The 27523-nt window shown below is 40.1% G+C and overlaps 1 protein-coding gene across 4 annotated transcripts in view; it reads right to left on the bottom strand.

Annotated features, from left to right (window-relative positions):
- TMCO6 (transmembrane and coiled-coil domains 6) overlaps nucleotides 1-27523 on the bottom strand; it is a 155376-nt gene that overhangs the window by 73324 nt on the left and 54529 nt on the right. For 3 of the 4 annotated variants that reach the window (XM_053718598.1, XM_053718596.1, XM_053718597.1), the window contains exons 8-10: nucleotides 25417-25533; nucleotides 5576-5687; nucleotides 5304-5484 (exon numbers count right to left, since the gene is read on the bottom strand). In XM_053718598.1, coding sequence (XP_053574573.1) covers nucleotides 5304-5484; nucleotides 5576-5687; nucleotides 25417-25533 — 410 coding nt within the window. The remainder of the gene's footprint in view (nucleotides 1-5303; nucleotides 5485-5575; nucleotides 5688-25416; nucleotides 25534-27523) is intronic. The other variant, XM_053718599.1, reaches the window with a different exon arrangement.

Raw genomic sequence — 27523 nt, 5'->3', positions numbered from 1 at the left:
TCCCTGTAATGAAGAGGAGCATGGAAAATAGCCTGAATAGAGGATGAGAGTAACCCAACTATTCTGGCTATAGTCTTGGTGGGAACTAAAGATAAAGAAAGAGTTTTTGAAATTTCTTTCTTGATATTGACAATTTTCTCTCTGGGTAAACTGAGTGTAGATTTCACAGTGTCTATTTGGAAACCTAAAAAGGTTAAAGATTTTGTAGGAGAAATAACTGATTTCTCTTTGTTCACTAAGAAACCTAAGTTTTCCAAAATATAAATAGTAAGTTGGAGTTGAGATTTTAATATGACAGAACTCTGATTCATTATTAAAATATCGTCTAAATAGATGATAAGGCGAACACCTCTCAAGCGAAGCCAAGTAATAATTGGCTTCATTAATTTGGTGAAAATCCAAGGGGCTGAAGACAAACCAAAAGGCATACAAGTGAAACTCCAAATTTTGCCTTCCCAAACAAAAGTGAGAAATTTCCTGTGTTCTTGAGCAACAGGAACTGTAAGATATGCATCTGTCAGATCTAATCTGACTAAAAAATCGTTGTCTAAAAGGCAATACCTGAGGAGATGGATTCCTTCCATTTTGAAATGTTGATAGACAACAAAGGCGTTTAAGGATCTTAAATTTATAACTGGTCAGAATTGACCATTTTTCTTTTTTATGAGAAAAAGATTGCTTAGGAAACAATTTTGAGGATTTAAGGCAGGTTCTATTGCATGTTTTGAAAAAAGGGTTGATATTTCGTTTAGAGTTCTGTCTGAAACTGAAAATTTTATTGGAAGAGGAAGAGAATTTTGGGTATGAGGAGAAATAAAATCTATAAAAAGACCTGAAATTGTTTGCAGAACCCATTGATCTGTAGTTATGAGGTTCCAATTGTGAGCAAAAAGAGCTATTCTGCCTCCTGTAATGTTTTGGGAAGAAACATGAAAAGGGAGAAAAGGATTTACCTTGGGGATTATGAGATCTTTGCCTTGATCGTTGAAAACGTGGGTTCCAATATCTTCCTCTTGAAGGGAAGAAACCTGAGGAGGCTGGATTCTGGAGTTGTCTTTGATGAAATTGGTATTGCTGATTAGTGAATTGACTTGCATATTGAGACCTATTGGGATATGATGGACGGCCGGGAAAACGGCCTCTTCCTTTCCCGGCCTGATCAGAAAAACGATCCTGATAAAAAAAATTCTTCATGGAGGTTCTTACTTTGTTTAGGTTTGAAAAAGTGTTAACATAGCTATTTAACTCTTTAATAAAGGTGTCTCCAAAAAGTAGACCATTGGTATCAGGATGTATTTCATTTACTGCGAAATCGCATACTCTAGGGTCAATTCTTCTCAAAATATTTCTCCTACGCTCAGTAGACATGGCTGAGTTAGCATTACCAAGGAAACTGAGCATCCTTTGTAGCCATTCCCTAACAATAACAGGGTCCAGTAAGGTATTGTCATAAACAGCCTGTTCAGACAAGTCAAAAATTTTTGATAAAGGACCTACTGAGTCTAACATTTTATCCTGGCAAATCTTCCAGGCCCTATCCATCCCTTTCTTTAGCTTAAAACCAGGGGAACCAATGAATTTAAGGATTTTAGGGTCAACTTCAGGGGTACAACTGGCATTATTAGGGAGAATAGGTCTGGGGCATTCAGCTCTCATTTTATTCCGAGAGTCTCTTTTTAGAGGTTGACGTAATGGATAATCAATGAAATCTGCTATGTCATTGGATGGACACCACTCAGCCGATCTAGGATGATGTAATTCATCCACGTTGAATCTAGGATTACCTAGACAATCATAAAAAAATTTCTCTTCTGTATCTTTATTAAGGTGTTTAGATTTCTTTAAACACTTTTTCAATTTTTTGACCTTCGGAGAAGCCGAAGAATCTTCAGAAGAAAAATGGGTTAAAAATTCATTAGAATTATCTGAATCCAATGAGGAATCAGAATTAAAATCTGTAGAAGACAATCCAATGTATCTTTTTTGGCCAAAGCCTCTCCCATAAGTGACCTCTTGGGAGTAGAGGAAATAGCAGGTGTTTTGGTTCCTTTCCTGCAAGGAATAAAAGAACTAGAAGAAAGTTGGTGTGATTTTTTTTACCAACTTTTTACTCGCTTTTATAGCGCTAGAAACCGTTCTTTTTCTTTTTACAGCCTTTTTAGCGTTAGATTTATTGATTAAAATGGAATTTTTTTCTAACAGAATTATGGAAGTATCAATCATATTTTTATTAATTTCAGAGTTTTGAGACATTTTATTAAATAGATTAAATAATTAATAACAATTTGAATAAAATTATTTTAAATTATTTTAAATAAATAACAAATAAGAGTTAATAGTAATTAAAGAGAGAATAATTGACCCAAATATCAAGAATCTATGAAATAAGTTAATGTAATAATATAAAAAAAAAATAGCGGGACTGCGCATGCGCACAGACTCGATAAAGCAAATGGAGATCAAACAGTACAGGGAAAGGAAGCGTAAAGAGGAAACTGAGTAAATAAACAGACCAACATCTAATGGGGTAATTTAATACAAGGTATTAGGCAAAGAATATATAGCTAAACAAGGTAATATCTAAAAAATAATGCATCAAAAAACAGAACAAATGAAATAAATAAAAAATTATATGTTAATGAAATAAAAAACAAGTAAAAACTGCATTAAATGTATATACACAAAATTAAAACAAATAACAAGAGAAACGAAAAGAAATAGTAATGAGTTTATTTAGCAAATAATGAAACACTTATCTCCTTCAAGCAGTAAAAGAAAGAGGATTTGTTATGGGATATTGGACAGTTTATAGGCTATATTCTCAAGCTGATTGGTCACTTTGTTTTAGTTTAACCAGTTCTCCTTTTTTATTGGTCACTGGTCTGTACAATGTTTGTTACTGTCTTTTTTCAAATGTTGACAGTTATTTGTATTTATTTCTATATACTTTGAATACTGCATTTAAGTAATAAAGGAAAGAAAGCAAAATATGAGTCTCTGGTCTTGTAATAAAATCAAAGATTCTTTCCTCTTGCCTCTCTCTGGAGTCTACTGTTCGGCCATCAGTGGTTCAATGTATGGAGGTAATTAGTCTGATGGTCACTTCCATGGACATCATTCCCTTTGCTCAATTCCATTTGACAGTTCTGCAGTTTTGCATGCTCAGGCAATGAAACTGAGTCCATTTGGATCTCTCTCAGAGGATAGATCTGGATCAGTCAACAAGAGACTCTCTTCCGTGGTGGTTTTCTCAGGAGTATCTGTCTCAGGGCACATGTTTCCGGAGGCCATCCTGGGTGATTGTGACCACGGACGCCAGCCTGTTGGGCTGGGGAGCAGTCTGGGACTTGTTAAAAGCGCAAAGACAATGGACTCGGGAGGAGTATTTTCTCCCCATAAACATCTTGGAGTTGAGAGCAATTTTCAATGCTCTGATGGCTTGGCTTCAGTTGTCCTTAGCCCGGATAACCAGACTCCAGTCGGACAATATCACCTCATTGGCTTACATCAACCACCAGGGAGGAACTCTGAGTTCTTTAGCCATGGAAGAGGTGGCTCTGATTATTCAGTGGGTGGAAGTTCACAATTGTTGTCTATCTGCCATCCACATTCCAGGGGTGGACAATTGGAAAGCGGATTTCCTGAGCAGACAGACATGTCATCCTGGGGCTCTCCATTTCGAGGTGTTCTCCAGGTTAACCCTCAAATGTAGGGTGCCGGAGTTGGATCTGATGGCGTCTCGGCAAAACGCCAAACTTCCAAGGTACGGTTCAAGGTCAAGAGATCCGCAGGTCGCCCTTATAGATGCTCTAGCGGTGCCTTGGGATTTCAGTCTAGCTTACCCGTTTCCTCCATTTGCGCTCCTGCCACGAGTTATTGCTTGTGTCAAACAGGAGAGAGCATCAGTAATTCTAATAGCTCTTGCATGGCCTCGCAGGATCTGGTATGCAGACTTAGTGAGGATGTTATCTCTTCCACCTTGGTGGTTGCCTCTGAGGAAGGACCTTCTAATTCAGGGTCCATTCCTCCATCCAAATCTTGTTTCTCTGAAGCTGACTGCTTGGAGATTGAACTCTTAGTTCTGTCTAAGCGTGGTTTTTATTTGTCAGGCTCTGGTTAGGATCAGGCCTCTGTTCAAGTCTGTTGCTCCTCCTTGAAGTCTTAACCTTGTTCTTAAAGTTTTGCAGCAGGTTCCGTTTGAGCCTATGCATTCCATAGATATTAAGTTGTTATCTTGGAAGGTTTGGTTTCTCTTTGCTATTTCTTTTGCTCAGAGAGTTTTGGAACTCTCGGCTTTGCAGTGTGATTTGCCTTATCTTATCTTTCATGCTGATAAGGAGGTTCTTTGTACGAAATTGGGTTTTCTTCCTAAAGTTGTTTCTGATAGAAATATTAATCAGGAAATTGTTGTTCCTTCTCTATGCCCTAATCCTTTTTCTTATAAGGAATGTTTGTTGCACAACTTGGATGTTGTGTGTGCTCTGAAATTTTACCTGCAGGCAACTAAGGATTTTCGCCAGTCCTCTGCCCTGTTTGTTTGTTTCTCCAGGAAGTGTAAAGGTCAGAAAGCGACTGCTACTTCTCTTTCTCTCTGGTTGAGAAGTATTATTCGTTTTGCTTATGAGACTGCTTGTCAGCAGCCTCCTGAGAGAATTACAGCTCATTCCACGAGGGCTACCTCCTCTTTTTGGGCTTTCAAGGATGAATCTTCTGTGGAACAGATTTGCAAGGCTGCAACTTGGTCCTCTCTGCATACTTTTTCCAAATTTGATACTTTTGCCTCAGCTGAGGCTTTTTTGGGAGAAAGGTTCTTCAAGTGGTGGTGCCTTCTGTTTAGGTCTACCTGTCTTGTTTTCCCTCCAAAGTCATTGGTGTCCTCTAGCATGGGTATTGGTTTCCACTAGGAATTGATGATGTTGTGGACTCACCATATCTTAGGAAAGAAAATAAAATGTATGCTTACCTGATAAATGTATTTCTTTCTTTCTGGATATGGTGAGTCCACGACCCCACCCTTCGTTTTGAGACAGTTGTTTTTTATTAAACCTCAGGCACCTCTACACCTTTGTGTTATTCCTTTTTCATTTTCCCTTAAGTCGAATGACTGGGGATTCTGGGAAAGGGAGTGATACTTAACAGCTTTGCTGTGGTGCTCTTTGCCTCCTCCTGCTGGCCAGGAGAGATATTCCCACTAGTAAATGATGACGTTGTGGACCATATCCGGAAATAAATACATTTATCAGGTAAGCATACATTTTCTTTTTTAAAAGAAGTTAATATTCAATTAATATGTGTTTATTTACCTGTCAGATTGTTGAGAGTCCAAAGACATTCTCGTACTATAAATACATAGTCATTTTTAAAAATCTGCATAAAAACAAACAATGCCACTAACAAGCGGCCATCTTGGATCTTGGAATTACTTCCAGCTGTGTTAACGACTGCAAGCAGGTTTCCCAAAGAACGCACAATAGGGCAGATCATCTGCAATGGAACAAACAGAAATAGGATTCTCACTGTGTATATTTCACGTAAATTTCTCTTAATCCTGTTACAATGTCCTCATTTTACTCACCAGTTCAAGACCATGATATTCGTTTTTTGAAATATGTGCAGCAGTTTCTATCAGGAAGATGACAAGCTTCTGTACAATGTCTTGTGAAATTAGTACATTGTTGTTCACCTGGCTGTAACAGATTAAGACAAATCTGATGTTTAATGGTACAATCCAAATTTAGTAAGTTGTTTTTGTATTATACTCCCAGTTAAAGCTATCCCTGGATGGCACAAGTCGCAGTCAGCATTCTGTACATATGCAACATGGAATATGCGTGCATGCAATTTATATATATGCTCCTTTAATTGCAAGCATCAATAAAGCAAGAACAGCATTTGCTAAAAGAAGAATATTACAAACATACTTCTAATCAAATATGACTAGAATGTATCTTTAACGCTGTGATTGTGTGACCTTAAAAATCAGCATAAACCATGCTGCAGGATCAGAAAATGCAGCACTCTTTTTTTCTTTTTTTAAGGAGAGTGGAAATGCGTAATTGGCAATCATACATTACAGGTTGTACATTTTATTTTTTTGTCGTTTTATTATATAAATATTTATTTTATATAGTATTTAATATCCCTTAACTAACTGAATAATTATGTACTGTTCTAATAGATACATTTGTATTACATATTATAGTCATGGGCATCTGCAGGAACTTTATATATATATATATATATATATATATATATATATATATATATATATATATATATATATATATATATATATATATATATAAACACAAATATCAATAATAATAATATTAGTAATATATATATATATACATATATATACATATATATATATATATATACACACACACACACATACATTTTAGAAGTCTCACTATTCTAAAACTCTCATAATTGCCATCAACTTTGAGATAACTAATTGGTTAATGATTAATCGACTTCTCATTTGAGAAAAACAGAATTTATGCTTACCTGATAAATTACTTTCTCCAACGGTGTGTCCGGTCCACGGCGTCATCCATAACTTGTGGGAATATTCTCTTCCCCAACAGGAAATGGCAAAGAGCACAGCAAAAGCTGTCCATATAGTCCCTCCTAGGCTCCGCCCACCCCAGTCATTCGACCGACGGACAAGAGAAAAACAGGAGGAACCATAGGGTGCCGTGGTGACTGTAGTTAAAGAAAGAAATTCATCAAACCTGATTAAAAAACCAGGGCGGGCCGTGGACCGGACACACCGTTGGAGAAAGTAATTTATTAGGTAAGCATAAATTCTGTTTTCTCCAACATTGGTGTGTCCGGTCCACGGCGTCATCCATAACTTGTGGGAACCAATACCAAAGCTTTAGGACACGGATGAAGGGAGGGAGCCAATCAGGTTACCTAAACGGAAGGCACCACGGCTTGCAAAACCTTTCTCCCAAAAATAGCCTCCGAAGAAGCAAAAGTATCAAATTTGTAGAATTTGGCAAAAGTGTGCAGGGAAGACCAAGTCGCTGCCTTACATATCTATCAACAGAAGCCTCGTTCTTGAAGGCCCATGTGGAAGCCACAGCCCTAGTAAAGTGAGCTGTGATGCGTTCAAGGAGGCTGCCGTCCGGCAGTCTCATAAGCCAATCGGATGATGCTTTTCAGCCAAAAGGAAAGAGAAGTAGCAGTAGCTTTTTGACCACTCCTCTTGCCAGAATAAACGACAAACAGAGAAGACGTTTGTCTGAAATCCTTTGTTGCTTCTAAATAGAACTTTAAAGCACGAACTACATCTAAATTGTGTAACAAACGTTCCTTCTTTGAAACTGGATTCGGACACAAAGAAGGCACAACTATTTCCTGGTTAATATTCTTGTTGGAAACAACCTTTGGAAGAAAACCAGGTTTAGTACGCAAAACAACCTTATCTGAATGGAACACCAGATAGGGCGGATTACACTGCAGAGCAGATAACTCAGAAACTCTTCTAGCAGAAGAAATAGCAACCAAAAACAGAACTTTCCAAGATAACATCTTGATATCTATGGAATGTAGAGGTTCAAACGGAACCCCTTGAAGAACTGAAAGAACTAAATTCAGACTCCAGGGAGGAGTCAAAGGTCTGTAAACAGGCTTGATCCTGACCAAAGCCTGAACAAAAGCTTGAACATCTGGCACAGCTGCCAGTCGTTTGTGTAACAAGACAGATAAAGCAGAAATCTGTCCCTTTAGAGAACTCGCTGATAATCCCTTATCCAAACCTTCTTGGAGAAAGGAAAGGATCCTAGGAATTTTGATCTTACTCCATGAGAATCCCTTGGATTCACACCAACAGATATATCTTTTCCATATTTTATGGTAAATTTTTCTAGTTACAGGTTTTCTGGCTTGTACCAGAGTATCTATCACAGAATCCGAAAACCCACGCTTAGATAAAATCAAGCGTTCAATTTCCAAGCCGTCAGCTGGAGGGAAACTAGATTTGGATGTTCGAATGGACCCTGTACTAGAAGATCCTGTCTCAAAGGTAGCTTCCATGGTGGAGCCGATGACATATTCACCAGGTCTGCATACCAAGTCCTGCGTGGCCACGCAGGAGCTATCAAGATCACCGAGGCCCTCTCCTGTTTGATCCTGGCTACCAGCCTGGGAATGAGAGGAAACGGTGGAAACACATAAGCTAGGTTGAAGGCCCAAGGCGCTACTAATGCATCCACTAGAGTCGCCTTGGGATCCCTGGATCTGGACCCGTAGCAAGGAACCTTGAAGTTCTGACGAGACGCCATCAGATCCATGTCTGGAATGCCCCATAATTGAGTCAACTGGGCAAATATCTCCGGGTGGAGTTCCCACTCCCCGGATGGAATGTCTGACGACTCAGATAATTGGCCTCCCAGTTTTCCACTCCTGGGATGTGGATCGCAGATAGGTGGCAGGAGTGATTCTCCGCCCATTTTATGATTTTTGTCACTTTTCTCATCGCCAGGGAACTCCTTGTTCCCCCCTGATGGTTGATGTAAGCAACAGTCGTCATGTTGTCTGATTGGAATCTTATGAATCTGGCCTTTGCTAGTTGAGGCCAAGCCCTGAGAGTATTGAATATCGCTCTCAGTTCCAGAATGTTTAATCGGGAGAAGAGACTCTTCCCGAGACCATAGACCCTGAGCTTTCAGGGAGTCCCAGACCGCGCCCCAGCCCACTAGACTGGCGTCGGTCGTGACGATGACCCACTCTGGTCTGCGGAAGCTCATTCCCTGGGACAGGTGATCCTGGGTTAGCCACCAACGGAGTGAGTCTCTGGTCTTCTGATCTACTTGAATCACTGGAGACAAGTCTGTATAGTCCCCATTCCACTGTTTCAGCATGCACAGTTGTAATGGTCTTAGATGAATTCGCGCAAAAGGAATTATGTCCATTGCTGCAACCATCAACCCTACTACTTCCATGCACTGAGCTATGGAAGGTCGTGGAACAGAGTGAAGAACTTGACAAGCGTTTAGAAGTTTTGACTTTCTGACATCTGTCAGGAAAATCTTCATTTCTAAAGAATCTATTATTGTCCCCAAGAAAGGAACTCTTGTCGACGGAGACAGGGAACTCTTTTCTATGTTCACCTTCCACCCGTGAGATCTGAGAAAGGCCAGAACGATGTCTGTGTGAGCCTTTGCCTTTGAAAGAGACGACGCTTGTATTAGAATGTCGTCCAAGTAAGGTGCCACTGCAATGCCCCTTGGTCTTAGAACCGCTAGAAGGGACCCGAGTACCTTTGTGAAAATCCTTGGAGCAGTGGCTAGCCCAAATGGGAGAGCCACAAACTGGTAATGTTTGTCCAGAAAGGCGAACCTTAGGAACTGATGATGATCTTTGTGGATAGGAATATGTAGATACGCATCCTTTAGATCCACGGTAGTCATAAATTGATCCTCCTGGATTGTAGGTAAAATCGTTCGAATAGTTTCCATTTTGAACAATGGCACTCTGAGAAATTTGTTTAGAATCTTTAAATCCAGAATTGGTCTGAAAGTTCCCTCTTTTTTGGGAACTACAAACAGATTTGAGTAAAACCCCATTCCTTGTTCCACAGTTGGAACTGGGTGTATCACTCCCATTTTTAACAGGTCTTCTACACAATGTAAGAATGCCTGTCTCTTTATTTGGTTTGAAGATAAGTGAGACATGTGGAACCTTCCCCTTGGGGGTAGATCCTTGAATTCCAGAAGATAACCCTGAGAAACTATTTCTAGTGCCCAGGGATCCTGAACATCTCTTGCCCAAGCCTGAGCGAAGAGAGAGAGTCTGCCCTCTACTAGATCCGGTCCCGGATAGGGGGCTACTCCTTCATGCTGTTTTGGTAGCAGCAGCAGGCTTCTTGGCCTGCTTACCCTTGTTCCAGCCTTGCATCGGTTTCCAAGCTGGTTTGGTTTGCGAAGCATTACCCTCTTGTCTAGAGGCTGCAGAGTTGGAGGCCGGTCCGTTCCTGAAATTGCGAAAGGAACGAAAATTAGACTTATTCTTGGCCTTGAAAGGCCTATCTTGTGGGAGGGCGTGGCCCTTACCCCCAGTGATGTCTGAGATAATCTCTTTCAATTCTGGCCCAAAAAGGGTTTTACCCTTGAAAGGGATATTAAGCAATTTTGTCTTGGAAGATACATCCGCTGACCAAGACTTTAGCCAGAGCGCTCTGCGCGCCACAATTGCAAACCCTGAATTTTTCGCCACTAATCTAGCTAACTGCAAAGCGGCATCTAAAATAAAGGAATTAGCTAACTTAAGTGCGTGAATTCTGTCCATAACCTCCTCATACGGAGTCTCTCTACTGAGCGACTTTTCTAGTTCCTCGAACCAGAACCACACTGCTGTAGTGACAGGAATAATGCACGAAATAGGTTGCAGGAGGTAACCTTGCTGTACAAAAATCTTTTTAAGCAAACCCTCCAATTTTTTATCTATAGGATCTTTGAAAGCACAATTATCCTCGATAGGAATAGTAGTGCGCTTAGCTAGTGTAGAAACTGCCCCCTCGACCTTAGGGACTGTCTGCCATAAGTCCTTTCTGGGGTCGACCATAGGAAATAATTTCTTAAATATAGGAGGGGGGACAAAAGGTATACCGGGCTTCTCCCACTCCTTATTCACTATGTCCGCCACCCGCTTGGGTATAGGAAAAGCGTCGGGGTGCACCGGAACCTCTAGGAACTTGTCCATCTTGCACAATTTTTCTGGAATTACCAGGTTGTCACAATCATCCAGAGTAGATAGCACCTCCTTAAGCAGTGCGCGGAGATGCTCTAATTTAAATTTAAATGTCACAACATCAGGTTCTGCCTGTTGAGAAATTCTACCTGAATCAGAAATTTCCCCATCTGACAAAACCTCCCTCATGGCCACTTCAGATTGGTGTGAGGGTATGACAGAGCAATTATCATCAGCGCCCTCATGCTCTACAGTGTTTAAAACAGAGCAATCGTGCTTTCTCTGAAATGCAGGCATTTTGGATAAAATATTTGCTATGGAGTTATCCATTACTGCCGTCAATTGTTGCATAGTAACAAGCATTGGCGCGCTAGAAGTACTAGGGGTCTCCTGCGTGGGCAAAACTGGTGTAGACACAGAAGGAGATGATGTAGAACTATGTCTACTCCCTTCATCTGATGAATCATCTTGGGCAACTTTACTATCTGTGGCAGTACTGTCCTTACTTTGTTTGGACGCTATGGCACAATTATCACACAATTTTGAAGGGGGAGCCACACTGGCTTCCATACATACAGAGCATAGTTTATCTGAAGGCACAGACATGTTAAACAGGCTTAAACTTGTCAATAAAGTACAAAAAACGTTTTTAAACAAAACCGTTACTGTCTCTTTAAATTTTAAACAGGGCACACTTTTTTACTGAATATGTGAAAATCTATGAACGAATTGTTAAATTTTAACCAAATTTTCACCACAGTGTCTTAAAGCATTCAAAGCATTGCACCCCAAATTTCAGACCTTTGACCCTTAAAATGACGAAACCGGAGCCGTTTACAGTTTTAACCCCTCTACAGTCCCAGCTACAGCCTTTGCTGCGACTTTACCAAACCCAGGGGGGTATACGATACCAAATGAAGCCTTCTAGGAACATTTTCAACTACATCCAGACCCACACACATGCAGCTGCATGTCCTGCTCTCAAAAGTAACTGTGCAGTAATGGCGCGAAAATGAGGCTCTGCCTACTACATAGAAGGCCCTTCCTGACTGGGAAGGTGTCTAAACCAGTGCCTGACGTAAAAAAACGTTCCCCAAAGTTATAAAGTGTGAATTTCAACATCAAGCTGTATAAAATGCCCAAATAAAGCAATCGATCTAGCCCATAAAAGTGTCTACCAGTTTTATAGCCCATATTAAGCCCTTTATTCTGTTTGAGACTAAGAAAATGGCTTACCAGTCCCCATGAGGGGGAAATGACAGCCTTCCAGCATTACACAGTCTTGTTAGAAATATGGCTAGTTATACCTTAAGCAGAAAAGTCTGCCAACTGTTCCCCCAACTGAAGTTATCTCATCTCAACAGTCCTATGTGGGAACAGAAACCGATTTTAGTTACTGCTGCTAAAATCATACTCCTCTCACAAACAGAACTCTTCATCCTTTTCTGTTTCAGAGTAAATAGTACATACCAGCACTATTTTAAAATAACAAACTCTTGATAGTAGAATAAAAAACTACAACTAAACACCACATACTCTTCACCATCTCCGTGGAGATGCTGCTTGTTCAGCGGCAAAGAGAATGACTGGGGTGGGCGGAGCCTAGGAGGGACTATATGGACAGCTTTTGCTGTGCTCTTTGCCATTTCCTGTTGGGGAAGAGAATATTCCCACAAGTTATGGATGACGCCGTGGACCGGACACACCAATGTTGGAGAAAGGAAATCCACCTCGTAATGGCAGGTGTTAAATGTGTGCTGGTCTATTTTGGTAGAGAGTGTGGTGCAGACTCCTTGCTTACTCCTTTGTAATACAATAAAGGACAGATTACGAGTGGAGCACTATCGTTTGCATTTACTTTTAATTTGTAAAATAAGTGCGCAAACGCATGAGCACAATCGCGATTTAGGCTAGAATGATTACCGCAACAACAGAGCTCTGGTTAATAGTTTCGTGAAACAAAAAAATACATTACAAAGTACTCTTGCACTCATAATAACACCATCTAATAAAATTTTTTTTAAAAAATTGCCCACAAAAAGTTATAAAGGTTCAAAGATATGAGATCTCAGGTGTTAGGGGGAAAAAAGGGCTGCAAAGGGCTATAACATAGAGATGCATACATAAACATGTCATATATATATATATATATATATATATATATATATATATATATATATATATAAATATTTATATATTCATTTGTGCATATATGTATTCAGACCTATATACACATATAAAACACATAAATACATATGTACACATTATATATATAAGTGCATTAGAGCCCTTTACAGTTAAGTAGATGAAAACATGTATTTAATAAATGTTCATGTTTAATAAATGTCTTAACTATGTATGTACTGTAAATATTTCACATTCCAATGTTCTGCACATAGGGAAATATGTTCTAAGTATTTCTAAATAGATATTCCTATATACACATACAGTATATATATATATATATATATATATATATATATATACATATACATATACACACACACACACATCTATACCTATTACCTATATATAATCATCTATATCAGATATATATAGAAACGTGTATTCATGAATAAATAGAACATATTCTTCTATGTGAAGAACATTGGAATGTAACATATTCATATTGTCATGTCGGGTTAACATACTTGAGAAAAGAGTTCGGGTAAGCACGAGGGTGGGGTGTTTTTTTCCACTTTTTTTTTCTCTATTGACTTCTATGAGGGAATAGATTATCGTGTGTGCAATATTCTAAGTTCGTCTTTTTTGATTGCATCAGGTAAGCGTGCAAGGGATAACTTTTTACTTTCAACTTGTTATACGAGCGCAACCCGACACGCGCAAAAACATAATTTATGTAAGAACTTACCTGATAAATTCATTTCTTTCATATTAGCAAGAGTCCATGAGCTAGTGACATATGGGATATACATTCCTACCAGGAGGGGCAAAGTTTCACAAACCTCAAAATGCCTATAAATACACCCCTCACCACACCCACAATTCAGTTTAACGAATAGCCAAGAAGTGGGGTGATAAAAAAGGAGCGAAAGCATCAAAAAAATAAGGAATTGGAATAATTGTGCTTTATACAAAAAAATCATAACCACCACAAAAAGGATGGGCCTCATGGACTCTTGCTAATATGAAAGAAATGAATTTATCAGGTAAGTTCTTACATAAATTATGTTTTCTTTCATGTAATTAGCAAGAGTCCATGAGCTAGTGACGTATGGGATAGCAGATACCCAAGATGTGGAACTTCCACGCAAGAGTCACTAGAGAGGGAGGGATAAAATAAAGACAGCCAATTCCACTGAAAAAATAATCCACTACCCAAATCAAAAAGTTTTAATCTTATAATGAAAAAAACTGAAACGGCTGCCTGAAGTACTTTTCTACCAAAAACTGCTTCAGAAGAAGAGAAAACATCAAAATGGTAGAATTTAGTAAAAGTGCAAAGAAGACCAAGTTGCTGCTTTGCAAATCTGATCAACAGAAGCTTCATTCCTAAAAGCCCAGGAAGTAGAAACTGACCTAGTAGAATGAGCCGTAATCCTTTGAGGCAGGGATTTACCCGACTCCACATAAGCATGATGAATCAAAGACTTTAACCAAGACGCCAAAGAAATGGCAGAAGCCTTCTGACCTTTCCTAGAACCAGAAAAGATAACAAATAGACTAGAAGTCTTCCTGAAATCTTTAGTTGCTTCAACATAATATTTCAAAGCTCTAACTACATCCAAAGAATTTAAAGATTTCTCCAGAGAATTCTTAGGATTTGGACACAATGAAGGGACAACAATTTCTCTACTAATGTTGTTAGAATTCACAACTTTAGGTAAAAATTTAAATGAAGTCCGCAACACCGCCTTATCCTGATGAAAAATCAGAAAAGGAGATTCACAAGAAAGAGCAGATAATTCAGAAACTCTTCTAGCAGAAGAGATGGCCAAAAGGAATAAAACTTTCCAGGAAAGTATTTTAATATCCAGAGAATACATAGGTTCAAACGGAGGTGCCTGTAAAGCCCTCAGAACCAAATTGAGACTCCAAGGAGGAGAAATTGACTTAATGACAGGCTTGATTCGAACCAAAGCCTGTACAAAACAATGAATATCAGGATGATTAGCAATCTTTCTGTGAAAAAGAACCGAAAGAGCAGAGATTTGTCCTTTCAAGGAACTTGCAGACAAACCCTTATCCAAACCATCTTGAAGAAATTGTAAAATTCTAGGAATTCTAAAAGAATGCCAAGAGAATTTATGTGAAGAACACCAAGAAATATAAGTCTTCCAGACTCGGTAATAGATCTTCCTAGACACAGATTTACGAGCCTGTAACATAGTATTAATCACTGAATCAGAGAAACCTCTATGACTAAGTATTAAGCGTTCAATCTCCATACCTTCAAATTTAATGATTTGAGATCCTGATGGAAAAATGGGCCTTGAGATAGAAGGTCTGGCCTTAACGGAAGTGTCCAAGGTTGGCAACTTGCCATCCGAACGAGATCCGCATACCAAAACCTGTGCGGCCATGCTGGAGCCACCAGCAGTACAAACGAACGCTCCATTAGGATTTTGGAAATCACTCTTGGAAGAAGAACTAGAGGCGGAAAGATATAAGCAGGTTGATAATTCCAAGGAAGTGACAACGCGTCCACCGCTTCCGCCTGAGGATCCCTGGATCTGGACAGATACCTGGGAAGTTTCTTGTTTAGATGAGAGGCCATCAGATCTATTTCTGGAAGCCCCCAGATTTGTACAATCTGAAGAAATACCTCTGGGTGAAGAGACCATTCGCCCGGATGTAACATCTGGCGACTGAGATAATCCGCTTCCCAATTGTCTATACCTGGGATGTGAACCGCAGAAATTAGACAGGAGCTGGATTCCGCCCATACAAGTATCCAAGATACTTCTTTCATAGCCTGAGGACTGTGAGTCCCCCCTTGATGATTGACATATGCCACAGTTGTGACATTGTCTGTCTGAAAACAAATAAACGATTCTCTCTTCAGAAGAGGCCAGAACTGAAGAGCTCTGAAAATCGCACGGAGTTCCAAAATATTGATTGGTAATCTCGCCTCCTGAGATTCCCAAACCCCCTGCGCTGTCAGAGATCCTCATACAGCTCCCCAACCTAAAAGACTCGCATCTGTTGAGATCACAGTCCAGGTTGGACGAACAAAAGAGGCCCCTTGAACTAAACAATGGTGATCCAACCACCAAGTCAGAGAAGAACGAAGATTGGGATTTAAGGATATTAATTGTGATATCTTTGTATAATCCCTGCACCATTGATTCAGCTTACAAAGCTGGAGAGGTCTCATGTGAAAACGAGCAAAAGGGATTGCGTCCGATGCAGCAGTCATGAGACCTAAAATTTCCATGCATAAAGCTACCGAAGGGAAAGATTGAGACTGAAGGTTTCGACAAGCTGAAACCAATTTCAGACGTCTCTTTTCTGTAAGAGACAAAGTCATGGACACTGAATCTATTTGGAAACCTAAAAAAGGTACCCTTGTCTGAGGAATCAAGGAACTCTTTGGTAAATTGATCCTCCAACCATGTCTTTGAAGAAACAACACAAGTTGATTCATGTGAGATTCTGCAGAATGTAAAGACTGAGCAAGTACCAAGATATCGTCCAAATAAGGAAATACCGCAATACCCTGCTCCATGATTACAGAGAGAAGGGCACAGAGAACCTTCGAAAAGATCCTTGGGGTTGTAGCTAGACCAAAAGGAAGAGCAACAAACTGGTAATGCTTGTCTAGAAAAGAGAATCTCAGGAACTGATAGTGATCCGGATGAATTGGAATATGAAGATATGCATCCTGTAAGTCTATTGTGGACATATAATGCCCTTGCTGAACAAAAGGCAGAATAGTCCTTATAGTTACCATCTTGAATGTTGGTATCCTTACATAACGATTAAATATTTTTAGATCCAGAACTGGTCTGAAAGAATTCTCTTTCTTTGGAACAATGAACAGATTTGAATAAAACCCCAGGCCCCGTTCCAGAACTGGAACTGGCATAATTACCGCAGCTGACTCCAGATCTGAAACACATTTCAGAAACGCTTGAGCCTTCACTGGGTTTACTGGAATGCGTGAAAGAAAAAATCTTCTCACAGGCGGTCTTACCTTGAAACCTATTCTGTACCCTTGTGAAACAATGTTCTGAATCCAAAGACTTTGAATCGAATTGATCCAAACATCTTTGAAAAATCGTAACCTGCCCCCTACCAGCTAAGCTGGAATGAGGGCCGCACCTTCATGCGGATTTGGGAGCTGGTTTTGACTTTCTAAAAGGCTTGGATTTATTCCAGACTGGAGAAGGTTTCCAAACGGAAACTGTTCCTTTAGAGGAAGGGTCAGGCTTTTGTTCCTTATTATGACGAAAGGAACGAAAACGATTAGCAGCCCTATATTTGCCTTTAGATTTTTTTATCCTGAGGTAAAAAGGCTCCCTTCCCCCCAGTAACAGTTGAAATTATTGAGTCAAACTGAGAACCAAACAATTTATTACCTTGGAAAGAAAGAGAAAGCAATGTTGACTTAGAAGTCATATCTGCATTCCAAGATTTAAGCTATAAAGCTCTTCTAGCTAAAATAGCTAAAGACATATACCTGACATCAATTCTAATGATATCGAAAATGGCATCACACATAAAGTTATTAGCATGTTGAAGGAGTTTAATAATGCTATAAACATTATGGTCTGACACTTGTTGCGCTAAAGCCTCCAACCAGAAAGTTGAAGCTGCAGCAACATCAGGTCTAAGAAGATTACCTGAACATAAATAAGCCTTCCTTAGAAAGGATTCAAGCTTTCTATCTAAAGGATCTTTAAACGAAGTACTATCTGCCATAGGAATAGTAGTACGTTTAGCAAGAGTAGAAATAGCCCCATTTATCCCAAAACTCTAATCTGTCAGATGGCAAAGGGTACAATTTCTTAAACCCTGGAGAAGGAGTAAATGAAGTACCCAGACTATTCCATTCCCTAGAAATTACTTCTGAAATAGCATCAGGAACTGGAAAAACTTCTGGAATAACCACAGGAGGTTTAAAAACTGCATTTAAACGCTTAGTAGTTTTAATATCAAGAGGACTAGACTCCTCCATATCTAAAGCAATCAACACTTCCTTAAGTAAAGAACGAATAAACTCCATCTTAAATAAATATGAAGATTTATCAGTGTCAATATCTGAGGTAAAATCTTCTGAATCAGATAGTTCCACATCAGAAATAGATAAGTCAGAATGATGGCGGTCATCTAAAAATTCATCTGAAATATGTGAAGTTTTAAAAGACCTCTTACGTTTAGCAGAAGGAGGAATAACAGACAGAGCCTTCCGAATAGATTTAGAAACAAATTCTTTAACATTAACAGGAACATCCTGAACATTAGATGTTGAAGGAACAACAACAGGTAATGGATTATTACTATTGGAAATACTATCTGCGTTTGAAAGCTTATCATGACAAGAATCATAAACAACAGCCGGAGGAACAGTTACCAAAAGTTTACAACAAATGCACTTAGCTTTGGTAGAACCGACATCAGGCAGCGTCTATCCAGAAGTAGATTCTGATCCACGGTCAGGTAATGACATCTTGCAATATGTAAAAGAAAAAACAACATATAAAGCAAAATTATCAAATTCCTTAAATGGCAGTTTCAGGAATGGGAAAAAATGCAAAATGAAACAAGCTTCTAGAAAACCAGAAGCAACTGAATAGTGAGACTGAAATAGTGCGAAAAAAACTGGCGCCAGTAATGACGCCCATATTTTTTGGCGCCAAAAAAACGTCCGCAATACACATACGTAAAAAATTACGCAATTACGTAAAAACTTCCGGCGCCAACTATGACGCCGGAAATGACATTTTTGCGCCAAAAAAGTCTCGCGCCAAAAATGACGCAATAAATAGAAGCATTTTCTGCACCCGCGAGCCTAACAGCCCGCAATTTTTGAAAAAAAAATCAATTGAAAATTTAAGGTAAGAAAAAACAGAATTTATGCTTACCTGATAAATTACTTTCTCTTGCGGTGTATCCAGTCCACGGATTCATCCTTACTTATGGGATATTCTCAATCCCTACAGGAAGTGGCAAAGAGAGCACACAGCAGAGCTGTCCATATAGCTCCCCCCTAGCTCCACCCCCCAGTCATTCAACCAAAGGTTAAGAAGCCAAAGGAGAAACCATAGGGTGCAGTGGTGACTGTAGTTTAAACAAAAACATTTTTACCTGACTTAATTGCCAGGGCGGGCCGTGGACTGGATACACCGCAAAAGAAAGTAATTTATCAGGTAAGCATAAATTCTGTTTTCTCTTGCAAGGTGTATCCAGTCCACGGATTCATCCTTACTTGTGGGATACCAATACCAAAGCTTTAGGACACGGATGAAGGGAGGGAACAAGACAGGTACCTTAAACGGAAGGCACCACTGCTTGCAAAACCTTTCTCCCAAAAATAGCCTCCGAAGAAGCAAAAGTATCGAATTTATAAAATTTGGCAAAAGTATGCAGTGAAGACCAAGTCGCTGCCTTACAAATCTGTTTAACAGAAGCCTCATTTTTGAAAGCCCATGTGGAAGCCACTGCTCTGGTAGAATGAGCAGTAATTCTTTCAGGAGGCTGCTGGCCAGCAGTCTCATAGGCCAAACGGATGATGCTTTTCAGCCAAAAGGAAAGAGAGGTAGCAGTCGCTTTCTGACCTCTCCTCTTACCAGAATAGATAACAAACAAAGAAGATGAAAGATGAAGATGAAATCCTTAGTTGCTTGTAAATAACTTAAAAGTACTTTAAAGCACAAACTACATCAAGATTATGCAAAAGACGTTCCTTCTTCGAAGATGGGTTAGGACACAGAGAAGGAACAACTATTTCCTGGTTAATATTCTTGTTAGAAACAACTTTAGGAAGAAAACCAGGTTTGGTACGCAAAACTACCTTACAGTGTGATTCACCTTATCTGGTGTTCCACGCAGATAAGGCAGATAATTCTGAGACTCTTCGAGCAGAAGAGATAGCTACCAAAAACAAAACTTTCCAAGATAACAACTTAATATCTATGGAATGTAAAGGTTCAAACGGAACCCCTTGAAGAACTGAAAGAACTAGATTTAGACTCCATGGCGGAGCCACAGGTTTATAGACAGGCTTAATTCTGACTAAAGCCTGTGCAAACGCTTGAGCGTCCGGTACCTCTGCCAGACGCTTGTGCAAAAGGATAGACAGAGCAGATATCTGTCCCTTTAAAGAACTAGCCGACAATCCTTTCTCCAAACCGTCTTGGAGAAAAGACAATATCCTGGGAATCCTAATCTTACTCCATGAGTAACCCTTGGATTCACACCAACAAAGATATTTCCACCATATCTCATGGTAGACTTTCCTGGTGACAGGCTTTCTAGCCTGGATCAGAGTATCTATAACTGACTCAGAAAAACCACGCTTTGAAAGAATTAAGCGTTCAATCTCCAAGCAGTCAGACATAGAGAAACTAGATTTGGATGCTTGAACGGACCCTGTATTAGAAGGTCCTGCCTCATTGACAGTGTCCATGGTGGGACAGATGACATGTCCACTAGGTCTGCATACCAAGTCCTGTGTGGCCACGCAGGCGCTATCAAAATCACTGATGCCTTCTCCTGCTTGATTCTGGCAATCAGACGAGGGAGAATAGGAAACGGTGGGAAAACATAAGCCAGATTGAAGGACCAAGGCGCTACTAGAGCATCTATTAATGCCGCTTTGGGGTCCCGGGACCTGGATCCGTAGAGAGGAAGCTTGGTGTTCTGACGGGACGCCATCAGGTCCAACTCTGAAATGCCCCATAGCTGAGTCAGCTGGGCAACTACCTCCGGGTGGAGTTCCCACTCCCCCGGGTGAAAAGTCTGACGACTTAGAAAATCCGCCTCCACAGTTATCTACACCTGGGATGTGAATTGCTGATAGATGGCAGGAGTGGGCCTACCGCCCACCTGATTATTTTGGTTACTTCCCTCATCGTTAGAGAACTCTTTGTTCCCCCCCTAATGATTGATGTAACCTACAGTCGTAATGTTGTCCGACTGAAATCTTATGAATTTGGCCGCAGCTAGGTGAGGCCATACCTGAAGCGCGTTGAATATCGCCCTCAGTTTGAGCTACAGATGGCCGAGGAATGGAATGAAGAACTCGGCAAGTAGTTAAAAGTTTCAACTTTCTGACCTCCGTCAGAAATATTTTAATTTCTACCGAATCTATTGGTGTTCCTAGGAAGGGAACCCTAGTGAGTGGGGACAGGGAACGCTTTTTGATGTTCACCTTCCACCCGTGAGACCTTAGAAAGGCCAATACAATCTCCGTGTGAGCCTTGGCTCTGTGAAAAGTTGCCGCCTGAATTAAGATGTCGTCCAAATAAGGCGCCACTGCTGTGCCCCGCAGTCTTAGAACCGCCAGAAGGGACCCTAGTACCTTTGTGAAAATTCTGGGAGCAGTGGCTAAACCGAATGGAAGAGCCACAAACTGGTAATGCTTGTCTAGAAAAGCGATCCGGAGGAACTGATGATGATCTTTGTGGATTGGGATATGCAGGTACGCATCCTTTAGATCCACGGTAGTCATATATTGACCTTCCTGGATCATAGGTAAGATTGTCCGAATGGTCTCCATCTTGAATGATGAGACTCTGAGGAATTTGTTTAGAAATTTGAGATCCAGGATTGGTCTGAAAGTTCCTTCTTTTTTGGGAACCACAAACAGGTTTGAGTAAAACCCCAGCCCTTGTTCCGCAATTAGAACTGGGTGGATAACTCCCATTGTATGTAGGTCTTCTACACAGCGTAAGAACGCCTCTTTCTTTGTCGTGTCTGTAGACAGACGAGAAATATGGAACCTTCCCCTTGGAGGGGAGTCCTTGAATTCTAGAAGATATCCCTGGGTAACAATCTCTAAAGCCCAGGGATCGAGAACATCTCTTGCCCAGGCCTGAGCGAAGAGAGAAAGTCTGCCCCCTACTAGATCCGGTTCCGGATCGGGGGCTACCCCGTCATGCTGTCTTGGTAGCAGCTGCAGGCTTTTTTAGCCCTGATAAGGCTTCCAGGTTGCCAGATTTCTGAAATAATCTCTTTCAATTCTGGCCCGAAAAGGGTCTTTCCCTTGAAAGGGATATTTAAAGGGATACTGAACCAAATTTTTTTGTTTTGTGATTCAGATAGAGCATGCAATTTTAAGCAACTTTCTAATTTACTCCTATTATCAAATTATCTTCATTCTCTTGGTATCTTTATTTGAAATTCAATAATGTAAGTTTAGATGCCGGCCCATTTTTGGTGAACACACTGTGTTGTTCTTGCCGATTGGTGGATAAATTCACCCACCATTAAACAAGTGCTTTCCATGGTCCTGAACCAACAAAAATAGCTTAGATGCCTTCTTTTTCAAATAAAGAAAGCAAGAGAACAAAGAAAAATTGATAATAAGAGTAAATTAGAAAGTTGCTTAAATTTGCATGCTCTATCTGAATCATGAAAGAATAAATTTGTGTTCAGTGTCCCTTTAACAATTTGGATTTTGACGACACATCGGCCGACCATGACTTGAGCCAAAGCGCTCTGCGTGCCATAATTAGCCAGCTTTAGAGCCTTAATTCTATCCATAATTTCGTCATATAAGGTCTCCGTCTGGAGCGACTCCTCCAGCGCCTCAAACCAGAAAGCCGCTGCAGTAGTTACAGGAACAATGCAGGCAATAGGTTGGAGAAGAAAGCCTTGTTGAACAAAGATTTTCTTAAGTAAACCTTCTAACTTTTTATCCATAGGATCTTTAAAAGCACAACTGTCTTCAGTTGGTAGGGTTGTGCGCTTAGCAAGTGTCGAAACAGCCCCCTCTACCTTAGGGACCGTCTGCCACGAGTCCCACCTAGGGTCAGTTATGGGGAACATTTTCTTAAAAATAGGTGGGGGGACAAAAGGGACACCTGGTCTATCCCACTCCCTAGTAACAATATCCGCAACCCTCTTAGGGATCGGAAATGCATCAGTGTATACAGGAACCTCTAGGTACTTGTCCATTTTACACAACTTCTCTGGGACCCCCATAGGGTCACAATCATCCAGAGTAGCTAATACCTCCCTGTTCCAATTTAAATTTAAACGCTAATGAATCTGACTCTGCCCGATGAGAAACCTTTCCTGAATCGGAAATTTCTCCCTCAGACATCAAATCCCTCACCTCCATTTCAGAGCGTTGTGAGGGTACATCAGATAAGGCTACCAAAGCTTCAGACTGTTCATAATCTGTTCTTAAAACAGAGCTATCACGCTTTGTAGGAAAAACTGGCCGTTTGGATAGAAAGGCCGCAAGGGAATTATCCATAACTGTCGCTAGTTGTTGCAATGTAATAGGGGCAGGCGCACTAGAGGCACTAAGCGTCGCTTGCGCGGCCGTAACTGGTTGTGACACATGGGGAGAGGTAGACGGACTATCCTCATTACCTTCAGTCTGAGAATCATCTTGGGCCACATTTTTAAGTGCAACAATATGATCTTTAAAGTGTATAGACATATTAGTGCAATTGGGACACATTCTGAGAGGGGGTTCCACCATGGCTTCTAAACACATTGAACAAAAATTTTCCTTAGTGTCAGACATGTTTAACAGACTAGTAGCATACACAAGCAAGCTTGGAAAACACTTTAATCAAATAAAAAACACAATTTGAAAAAAACGTTACTGTGCCTTCAAGAAATAAAAAGAGCACACAATTTTACAAAACAGTGAAAAATGCACCAATCCTTTTGAAATTTTCACAGTATGTACCTAAGGCTTTAATATGATTGCACAGCAAGTTTCAGAACGATTAACCCCTTAATGCCCAAACCGGAGCAGCCTAAAGCCAACAACCGGTTAACAAACTACAGCACCTTGCCACAGCTTACTGCTGTGGCCCTACCTGCCCTTAGGGATCAGTTTTGGGGAAATAAAGCTTCTTCTAGGCCCTCAATCAGCAGCTGGACCCTCCATGTGAAGCAGCATGAAACAGTCTCTCAATTCTAAGTGCGCATCTGAGGCGCGAAATTAGGCCTCTCGCACTCCACTCCGGAGTTGTGAGGCCTACAAAAATCACTTCTAAGTGACTAAATTTATGCCATGTGGATAATAACCCCAGTAAAAGACTCTAAAGTGCCTAAAAAGGTGTCTCCAATGAGTATTTTTTAATAAATAATCGATTACCCTGCCTTAGTGTCAGCCAGCCTATTTAGCCCTGTCATGTAAGCATTCAATTCTATACTAAGTCTCAGAACATAGCTTACCCTCCCCACATGGGGATCTTGTCAGTCTTCTAGCATTATCTCAGTCTTGTCTAGAAATAAATGACTGAATATACCTCATTGCAGTCAAGCCTGCAAACTGTTCCCCTCAACTGAAGTTTTCTGGTACTCCTCAGTCCTGTGTGGGAACAGCAGTGGATTTTAGTTACAACATGCTAAAATCATTTTCCTCTCAGCAGAAATCTTCATCACTTTTCTGCTAGAGAGTAAATAGTACAAACCTCTTGATTGAAGATATAAAACTACAATTCTAACACCACATTCACTTTACCCTCCCTGAGAGAGAACCTAGTGCGTTAACGCGGCAAAGAGAATGACTGGGGGGTGGAGCTAGGGGGGGAGCTATATGGACAGCTCTGCTGTGTGCTCTCTTTGCCACTTCCTGTAGGGAAGGAGAATATCCCACAAGTAAGGATGAATCCGTGGACTGGATACACCTTGCAAGAGAAAAGAAATTTATATGCATTTTCCCAAAAAATTAAATTGACAGTCTGAATGAAGGAATACCGATTATCCTGAATCATGGAAAATATAAGTTTAAACACATATATTTAGAACTTTACATATAAAGTGCCCAACCATAGCTTTGAGTGTCATAATTAGAAATAAGACTTACTTACCCTAAGACACTCATCTACATAAAGTAGATAGCCAAACCAGTACTGAAACGAGAATCAGTAGAGGTAATGGTATATAAGAGTATATCGTCGATCTGAAAAGGGAGGTAGGAGAAGAAATCTCTACGACCGATAACAGAGAACCTATGAAATAGATCCCCTAGAGGAAGACCATAGTATTCAAATAGGCAATACTCTCTCACATCCCTCTGACATTCACTGCACTCTGAGAGGAAAACCGGGCTTCAGCCTGCTGCGAAGCGCATATCAATGTAGAATCAAGCACAAACTTACTTCACCACCTACATGGGAGGCAAAGTTTGTAAAACTGAATTGTGGGTGTGGTGAGCGGTGTATTTATAGGCATTTTGAGGTTTGGGAAACTTTGCCCCTCCTGGTAGAAATGTATATCCCATACGTCACTAACTCATGGACTCTTGCTAATTAGAGGAAAGAAACGTTTACTTCTAGTGCTGTTTGTGCGCGAGCATAAGCGCTAATTATTGCTCCACTCGTAATCTGGCCCTAAATAGGGTGTCTAGTCGAATAACTAATCTCCATTTTTATACTGACCACGTAATATTTAAATGATGCTATTATTTTTAATGTCCTTCGTGGTTACATCAGGGTTGAGTAATTATGCCCTTTTACAGATTATCCACTAGGGTCAAAATATAGAAATAATGAGAGGGGACCCCTCTTGCTCAATATTGCTGTAGAAGTAGCCGTTTTGCAAGTGTACCCTGTTACTTACCTGCTAACAATATAATGAAGACACCAAGCCAACTCGACAGCCACACCAATTCCATTTTGTGAGCCAAACAAAATTAGCCGTAAAATGTCTAGTGTAAGCCCAGATCCTAAAACCATCCTGTGTAAGAAAATAATGTACATTATACCTATGAAAGAACAACAGTTAAATGTATAAAACATATAGGGACAACTCTTAGTTAACGAGAACAAGTGAAAAAGTAGGTTTATTAAGTACAGAAAAAATTAAAAGACCATGATACCCAAATGTTGAAATACTTGAAAGTGATGAAGCATAGCTGTAAAGAGCTGACTAGAAAATATCTCCTGAACATCTCTATGTAAAAAAGAAAGATATTTTACTTAAAAATGTCCTAAGTATTCACAACCCATTGTAAAGGACTTTAAGCAGCAAATCAGTATGTCTGTCCCGGGACAGGCAAGGGAGTGAGCTTCATGCACACTCATGTTATGTCCCTATTCAGTTTAAGGAAGTTTACTATGAAATCTCATGAGAGTTAAGTCAAATCTCATGAGATCACAGTAAAAGAGTTCATGATCTCAGCACTGTTGATGCTGATTGGCTGCAGTTAATTCTTCATTTTTTTATTTTTACCTGCAGCAGGACAGCAGCTGAAGAAGAACTTTTTACACAAGACTTACTCTGGTGAGCTGAGGAAATTGTGAGGTAAAATATCTTATTATACATAGAGATGCTCAGGTGATATTTTCCTGTCAGTTTTTTACAGTAATACTGCATCAGTTTCAAGTGATTTAGCATATAAATATTATGTCCCTTTAACAATTTTTAAAAATGACCTAATTTTAGAAGAAATGAAAAAAATATCACTATGACTAACAGGACATAGATAGAATTCTAACATATTTTGCTAACAGAATAGAATGTGTTAGTTTTTGTTTTGTTTATGTATTTAAAATTGATGCATTTCAATTTATTTTAAAAGATGTAAATGAAGCTCCAAAAGGCAAACCAACAAAAGGAATGCTTAATTAATTAGTGAGGTTGCTGCATGTATGTTGAGTTGTAGAGACAAGCTGAACTGCACTTTTACTGACAACACCTATATATTTACCTTTGCACTGTTTGTGGTGTGTTCTTCAAGTTACTGATTGGTTGCAAAATGTACAATGTTACATGTGGGCAGCAAATGCTGCCGGTGTCAAGCTCAGAACACAGTTAGCTGTAAACCTTGATAGATGGGAAAGTGGGCAAGTCTAAAAGCAAAGCCACACTGTGACCCCTGGCCTTAAAGAGACACTCAAAGTCAATTCATTTCTATTATGCATGTGAATTAACACTACCTGTGCACAGCAATTTAATTTTTGCATGAAAAGGTTAAGTTAAAGCTGTTTAAATTGGGATTTTAAATTGATTTTGAAACTAACAGGAAATGCATGCTGGTAAATAACTCATTCCTACAGACATACTGCTCACTGGATGATAAATGGACAACTGCCACAGCTTTGCTGATAGGCGGAGATATTACCCTTAGCATATAAATAAAATTAAAATTTTCTTTCAAGCAAAGAAACAAAAAAAAAAAACAACTAATATTTTCATAAAATGCCTAGTTTTGAGGTGCAGCAAAGAAAAAACACGATGTCTCTTTTTAAAACAATGGTCTGTAACAAATAAGTAAAAACCAACAACCACATTTGGTTGGGCAGAGCCAGCATCGACACGCAGTGCTGACTCCCAGCTCTACACCGAAGGGCTTTGGAAAACTACCCTGGCTGCCCTTAATCCTTGGCCTGTGAGACGTGCTTACGGCTTGGATATACTGGCTCCTAGGAGCCGTGCAGCACCCGGAAGTTGCAATCTGCTGAAAGACTTGGACGCAGAGTCACTACGCCATTGAACGATTCCACACCACCTTCAGCGGCGGGCGCCACAAAAGCTAAGCAGGAAAGACGTGCATGCGAGAGGAGCCCGATACTAAAAAAAAAAAACGGTAGAATGATCACCCCTCTGCTCCTGCGGGTAGGTTGAGGGATGTGAGAATCAGAGGTGCCCTTTCCTGGCAGATCTCTCCCACCGCAGAACAGATAGGATACTGACAACAGTGGGAAAAATCTCGGCTACTAAAATC

The sequence above is a fragment of the Bombina bombina genome, chromosome 6 (assembly GCF_027579735.1).
Source record: "Bombina bombina isolate aBomBom1 chromosome 6, aBomBom1.pri, whole genome shotgun sequence".
Lineage (NCBI taxonomy): Eukaryota > Metazoa > Chordata > Amphibia > Anura > Bombinatoridae > Bombina > Bombina bombina.
The sequence above is the reverse complement of the archived record's forward strand: the minus strand, read 5'-3'. Positions and strand labels throughout refer to the sequence as shown.